Raw genomic sequence first — 6,678 nt, 5'->3', positions numbered from 1 at the left:
GCTGTCCCTCAGCTCTTCAGCTCAAGGCGAGCGCTCTACCACTTGAGCTATAGTGCCACTTCCGGTTTTCTGGTGGTTTATTGGAGATAGGAGTCTCAGGGTCTCTCCTGCCCGGGCTGGCTTTGAACCGCAATCCTCAGATCTCAGCTTCCTGAGTAGCTAGGATTACAGGCGTGAGCCACCAGCTCCCGGCTATCTTCTCCTTCCTCTTAAGCCTACTTCCTTCAGACAAGACTTCTTCAAAATTTTTAGTGTACCTGTCCTCTCTCTAACAACTCCAAGATCCAGTCAAGCATGCTAGTGAACCTGTAATCCCAGCAATTGAGAGGCTAAGGTAGAGAGATCTCAAGTTTGAGGTCAGTTTGAGCTATATAGTGATACCCTTTCTCAAAAAAAAAAAAAAACAACAACAAGGGACTGGGAAGGTGGCTCGGTGGTAGAGCGCTTGCCTTGCATGCCTGAGGCTTTGGGTTCGATTCCCCAGCACCACATAAGCAAAAAGAAAAAAAAGCCGGAAGTGGTGCTGTGGCTTAAGTGGTAGAGCGCTAGCCTTGGGATAAAGGGCTGAGGGACAGCGCCAAGGCCCAGAGTTCTGGCCCTACAACCAGACCCCCCCCCCAAAAAAAAAACTAAAGATACCACAACAAAAAGAGAAAAATCCACTCCCCACTTCTTATAATGTAAATTTTAGGATGCAAAACCAAGCAAAGTTTTAATTAATCTATCTAGAAATGCACCATAAAACCATGGCTGTGGTCAAGGCTCTCAACATAACAAGTAAGCTGGGCTTCAGACCCTAAGTTGGTCCCTGTCAAAGGCATCTAGTCTCTATTTAACCCAATGAGATCATTAGGCATCCAGGCTCTCTCATGCCTTCTTTGCAACAGGTAATTGTTACTGACTTTGTGCTGAAGAGACAGTAATGTCGTTTAAACTAAATCTGTACTCCAATGGATGTAGAATAATTCCAGGGATCAATTATTTAAATATAGAGCCTAACTTCTATAGTAGACACCACAGGACACTACATACTTTACAGTTGAACTGAGTACTTGAGAAACTATGCTAATAATCTTTTGTCCAACTGTACATGTGAGTTATCTCTATTTTGTAGGCTACAGATTGTGTCTAAACTATTAACATTCATGTTATTTTAAATCACTGCAGCTGAAGGTGGATCAATAAACTATTCTTTATAAATTTTTGTTCTAGGGGTTTCTCCCTAGAGTTGTTGTTAGATAATATACTACCTTTGTGCTAATCAGTTAAGATGCTCTGGGCTGATACTAGTAAAACAACATTCTAGGTAGAGATCAGCCTCCAGCCATTACCTGAGCTAAACATTCTGGATGTTTTGCTGTTGTTTGGTTTGTTGTTTTGTGGCACTGGGGATTAAACCCTGAGTTGGAAAAGCATGCTAGATACATGTTAGGCAAGCATTCTACCACTGAGTTATATCCCCAGCCTTGGGATGTTTAATCTTTTGGGTTGGCTTGTATCACAGTAGTTATTATAAATTCAATGTATAACATGATTTAAGAATCTTTACAAGAGCTATCTTTTTCTGAGACATTTCTGTACTTATCTGCAATAATTGTTTGTCCCAAAATAGAAAAAAAACAAAATTGGGTAAGTTCTGAAAACACCCAGACTTTTTTCTTTCAGTCTAACGTTCTACATAAAATTTATTTATTTATTTATTCATTTAGAAGTTGTACAGAGGAGTTGCCATTAACAAAGTAGCTCATGGTGACAATCCATCTTGACCAGTGTCACCCCTTTCAACATTTTCACACACACACAATACCTTAATTCTTCCAGTTCTAGAAGTGGGTGAAAAGTTTGCCAATCTCGCTTTGCCTAGAGACGACGCTTAGATTTAGTCATTTGCTCATACTTCTCAGTCATTTGCTCAGACTTCTGTGAGGTCTTCTTTGGGCTAAAAGGGTTAGTCATTATCATGACTGTTTTCCCTGTTGGTTCCTTGAAAGAAAACACCTTGGGGATGCCAAATTCTTGTCAAGTATTAAATAAAGCCTCCGCTTCAATGATCAGGAAAGGGGCCGTCGGGTAAACTGCAGTGACAATCTGTAAAAGGCCACAAATCACAAAGTGTGAAAATAAAGAAAGCGGATCTCTTTTGTCTACTCAGCTCAGATACCAAAGGCAAAAGACACCGTTCCGTTCTCCCTGCACCGGCCAGCCTGTCCGTGTACTTCTCGGCGGGACACCAATAAAGTTATTACAAAGTGACCTTGAGCTTCTTCCTACTGCACTCCACACTCCGCCTTCTCCATCCGGGTGCTGCGGCACGGATAAGAGCCGGACCGCGCCTGCGCGCCCAGCCCCTCTGCTTCGACCTCTGCCGCCGCCGCTGCCGCCGCCATCTCCCTGGAAGGTAAGTGGAGGGCGCGGGAGTCGGGCCTGGCCTGGCCGGGGCGGAGCAGCGGCCTGCAGGGACCATTCATTCGGGTAGCGTGTCGCTGGGCACGGGGCCCAGGCTGACGGGGCTTGCACGGGAGCCCTTGGGGCCTGGACGGGAAGGACAAGCCCCTGGAGGGCACTTGACCTTAAGCCTCTTTACCTCCGCAGAGGGGAAGCGGGAGTGAGCCCACGTTGCCTGTCACCCACATCCAGCTGCCGCGCCGCCCGAGAGCCGAAGATGTTCGCCTGCGCCAAGCTCGCCTGCACCCCCGCTCTGGTGCGTGACCCGGGCCGGGCCTCGGGACTGAGGGCCGGGCCTCCGGGCCAAGGCGTCCACGTTGTGGAATGGGCAACCCGTGGGCGGGCGGGGCGTCCTGTCCTCTCCCGGGCGCGGCTCCCACCCTCACCCTCACCCCCGTGCCCTTTCCCTCCCTTCCTCTGGGTCCCGGGGCACCTCGGATAGCCCCTCTCCCCCTCTCGGGTGACAGAGAGCAGCCGAGGCCTAGCTGTCAGGCCCCACTAGGGTAGGTCAAATCCTCCTCACTCCTGAACCGGAAGCGCCTCCTCCCGCACCTTATCTGTCAGAGTCTCGCACGGGTTGGGGGTCGAAGCAAAGATTGGGGTACTGGGTGAGGGAGGAGGCCGCTGAGGCCTAGTTTCATTGCAACTGTGCTCTCCGAGGCCTATCTGTAGGTCAAACTCGCTGCTGCAGAGGGAGGGACTTTGGCTCACCAGACGTGGGCGGGCGGGGGGGCAGCCCGAGGCTTTCTCCCTGCCTCTGGGGTATTGTTTCCATGACCGTTTTGGAAGGTTTATATCTGGAGGATTAGTCTTAGGAAATTAGATTTTGGTTCTGAAGGGATTTTCTGTGACCTTAGTGTAGTGGACACTCAAGGACAGAGAAGCCACACTGGACTATGTCCTTATGAGAGTATTTCACTTAAGATTCTTAAACAGATGTAGAAATGCTTAAGCTCCTTTCTAAAACTTATGCTTAATGGGCTTAGAGGAATGTGTGAGAATTCCTGTTAACTGATGGGCCATTTTTAATAGAGTGTTCATATACTGACATTCCTAATATACCTAATGATCCACAGTAAGGAAAGTATGTAGGGTGTCAAGACAAAGTGCATTGTGGCCTTACAGTAATTAAAATGTCAAGAGCAATATTATATGAACTTTTGTTCAGAGTATTACAAATAGTTTATAAAGCAAGTTTTGCAATTTCATTAGAATGAAGCTTTATTAGAATTGCCTGTTATTAAAAAATGACCAAGCATGATTAAAGTTAATACATAATAAGTCTCTGATCCATTTTTGCTGCTTGCTGTTTTAGAGCTCATGGTACAAGAAAGGTCCTTGGAGTCCTTTCTGTATTCTTAATACTCAGAATCTTTTTTATTAATAGATCCGAGCTGGATCCAGAATGGCATACAGACCAATTTCTGCATCGGTGTTAACTCGACCAGAGACTAGGACTGGAGAGGTAAGAACCCCATAATACTAGAAATTAGGTAACGCTAAATGAGTACATTTTACCACAGTTCTGACTAGAGATAGCAAGGGGAGTTGGGAGCTCATTAATGAATGGTTTCAGGGGAATTTTCTGCACTTGTTTATCAAATAAAAATATATAGAGAATGACTCAATGAGAGAAACTTCTATACCCAAAGATTTAGCTGCCTGAGTTAGGCCAAAAATAATTGTTCTCAGTATTTAAGTCTACACTTTTGAGTTGCTTGTATTTAAGATTAGAATAGCCAGTTATTGAAAGCCTTACTCTATTAAAAAGCATATTTTCTTCATTTTTATAGCAATTTTTTATTGTGATTAAGTGATTACATAAATTTCACAGTATTGTGGGATCGTGATACTTAAAGACACAAACACATTCTAACCTTCATGGGGCAAATTGTCTTTATTGTGGTCTATAAAGTTTGAGTTCTATGAGCTTTGACAATACAGTTATCTCTTCCACATCAGTTAATATGTACATTTCTTTCCTTTTGCTTAATGTCAGCTGTTCCCTCTTTCCCACTCATTCCCTTACAAAATATGCATTCACACCTTCAGAATCAGTTATTCTAAACTGATTTTTTTAGTGTGTTAAGACAGTTACCTTTTCACACTTAGCTATGATACAGAGTAGTTATTTTGACAGTACAGTAATTAAAATACCTGTGATTACTGTTTTAACCTTTACCTTTATTTTCTTGTTCTCTAGGGCTCTACAGTATTTAATGGGGCCCAGAATGCTGTGTGCCAGATTAACTCAAGGGAATTTCAGACCAGTGCAATCAGCAGGGACATTGATACTGCTGCCAAATTTATTGGTGCAGGTGCTGCAACAGTAGGCGTTGCTGGTTCTGGTGCTGGTATTGGAACAGTCTTTGGCAGTCTTATAATTGGTTATGCCAGGTAATCAGTTCCTTAATAAATTAATAGTTGGAAATGGTGCTTATAATAATTAGAAACAGAATGCTAGCCATTTTATATTAAGTGCCTACCGTGTCTTACATTATATTTTTGTATGTATTATCTCAATCAGAAATAAGAATGACAGCAGGTTATGATGGTAAACACCTGTAATCCTAGCTACCCAAAACATTTGACACAAGAGGATCACAAGTTTGAGGTCAGCCTTGAAGGAGGCAAGTTTGAGGTCAGCCTTGAAGGAGGCAGGATGTCAAAGTGGATGTAAATGAATGTAATATAGATACATGTACATACAGATAGCTCCCCACCTTTTTACCATGTGGTTAGGAGTGAGGAGAAAGGAATATGAGAGGTAAAAGCAAGAGATCTATGCAGATACTCTTGTAGTAGATGTCCCAGTTTACAAAGATCCTGTTAGTAATCTTTAACATTTACCAAAGAAGTTGAAATTATTTTAAAGTAACAGTTCTGTGTTGTATCTTTTTTAGAAACCCTTCGCTGAAGCAGCAGCTGTTCTCATATGCTATCCTGGGATTTGCCTTGTCTGAAGCTATGGGTCTCTTTTGTTTGATGGTTGCTTTCTTGATCTTGTTTGCCATGTAACAGAAATTACTGCTTGAAATGTTGGCATTCATGACAATTACGGATGTAATTCTGTGTATCTTACTGTGACTCCCAAAACTGTAGTGTTGGTGTCATGGAAGTGTACGTTATTTCCAAAGTCATTTCATTAAAGATGAAAAGTTTAATTTTTTGCTGTGATTTGTACTTACCTAAATTTGGATCATCACAAAGATGATTCATTAAGGTGCATGCTGTCCAATTCAGAGGACATTATAGCAGTTGCCCTAGAACCTAATGTAATTCTCATGACAATTCTTTTTAAGGTTTTCTGCACTTCATTATATCTGGGGCTTTTGTTTATTCATAGAGAAATGTTTTCATCCTGAAGAATATTTTCATTCTGTAAATATGATTAAAGATAGTTGCTCAAGATAATTTGAGTTTTTAAGAGTTAACATTAGAATATTTATAAATACCTTCCAAGTTGATTTGGCTGAGCTTACACAGCTGGATACAAAAATTATGTCAGCTTTTTATGACTTGAAACCTTAAACTGGGAGGAAATAAGAGTCTCACGAACTTTCCTGCCTGGGCTGGCTTTGAACCATGATCCTCAGATCTCAGCCTCCTGAGTAGCTAGGATTACAGGCATGAGCCACTGGCGCCCGGCTTTGGCTACATTTTTTTAAAGTGAAATGTCAAATCAATGCTTATAGCTGCAGCTAACATGTTTATAGTTGGAGTCTTAAGAATGGGTATTGTGTTCCTAATACTGCATGTTACTTCTTAGTCAGATTTTTTCTATTAAAAGGAAGAAAATGGTGCTAATTCAGAAAGATTACATTTTTTCCCCTAGCAATTTTTTTTAAATGTACAGTTAGGTTAATTATCATCTATGGTTAAGGTTTATGGGAAGATTAAGAGAACTGGGAATAGGACAATACAAATATTACATTTTACTCCTTTAGTGACTCTGCCTCATTTATTTCAACTGAGAAAGAGTAACCAGATAGAAGAAAATCTGAAGTCTGGTAGCAAGGCCACCTCAGTCAGAATCACTTATGAGCCAGGTACCAATATGATTATAATCCTAGCTACTCAGAAGGCTAAGATTTGAAAATTGAGATTCAAAACCAGCTGATGCAGGAAAGTATAAGACTTTTACTTCCAATTACCCACCAAAAAAGCTGGAAGTAGAGCTGTGGTTCAAGTGTAGTAGAGCATCAACCTTGAGCAAGAACAGCTAAAGGACAA

At 42.1% G+C, this 6,678-nt stretch overlaps 1 protein-coding gene across 2 annotated transcripts; it reads left to right on the top strand.

The window, feature by feature from the left end:
- Positions 1-2,309: 2,309 nt before the first annotated feature.
- Positions 2,310-5,609, top strand: Atp5g3 (ATP synthase, H+ transporting, mitochondrial Fo complex, subunit C3 (subunit 9)). Of its 2 annotated transcripts, none has more exons than XM_013030419.1 (5): positions 2,310-2,398; positions 2,593-2,701; positions 3,833-3,910; positions 4,649-4,842; positions 5,349-5,609. In XM_013030419.1, the coding sequence occupies exons 2-5, from the start codon at positions 2,663-2,665 to the stop codon at positions 5,461-5,463; spliced, it is 426 nt and encodes a 141-aa protein (XP_012885873.1). In that variant the 5' UTR covers positions 2,310-2,398; positions 2,593-2,662; the 3' UTR covers positions 5,464-5,609. The 2 variants fall into 2 exon arrangements, with proteins under 2 accessions (XP_012885873.1, XP_012885882.1); XM_013030428.1 differs by lacking the exon at positions 2,310-2,398 and adding an exon at positions 2,450-2,472.
- The last annotated feature ends 1,069 nt before the right edge of the window (positions 5,610-6,678 follow it).

The sequence above is a fragment of the Dipodomys ordii genome, unplaced genomic scaffold (assembly GCF_000151885.1).
Source record: "Dipodomys ordii isolate 6190 unplaced genomic scaffold, Dord_2.0 Scaffold5, whole genome shotgun sequence".
NCBI lineage: Eukaryota > Metazoa > Chordata > Mammalia > Rodentia > Heteromyidae > Dipodomys > Dipodomys ordii.
Note: the sequence above shows the minus strand (reverse complement) of the source record. Positions and strands in the feature narration are given on the sequence as shown.

Excerpts from the sequence above, each read along its gene's own strand:
- Atp5g3 (XM_013030419.1), top strand. The coding sequence starts at position 2,663 with ATGTTCGCCTGCGCCAAGCTCGCCTGCACCCCCGCTCTG. Across the intron at positions 2,702-3,832 it reads TCGCCTGCACCCCCGCTCTG|ATCCGAGCTGGATCCAGAAT; the intron begins GTGCGTGACCCG and ends TTTTATTAATAG. Across the intron at positions 3,911-4,648 it reads CAGAGACTAGGACTGGAGAG|GGCTCTACAGTATTTAATGG; the intron begins GTAAGAACCCCA and ends CTTGTTCTCTAG.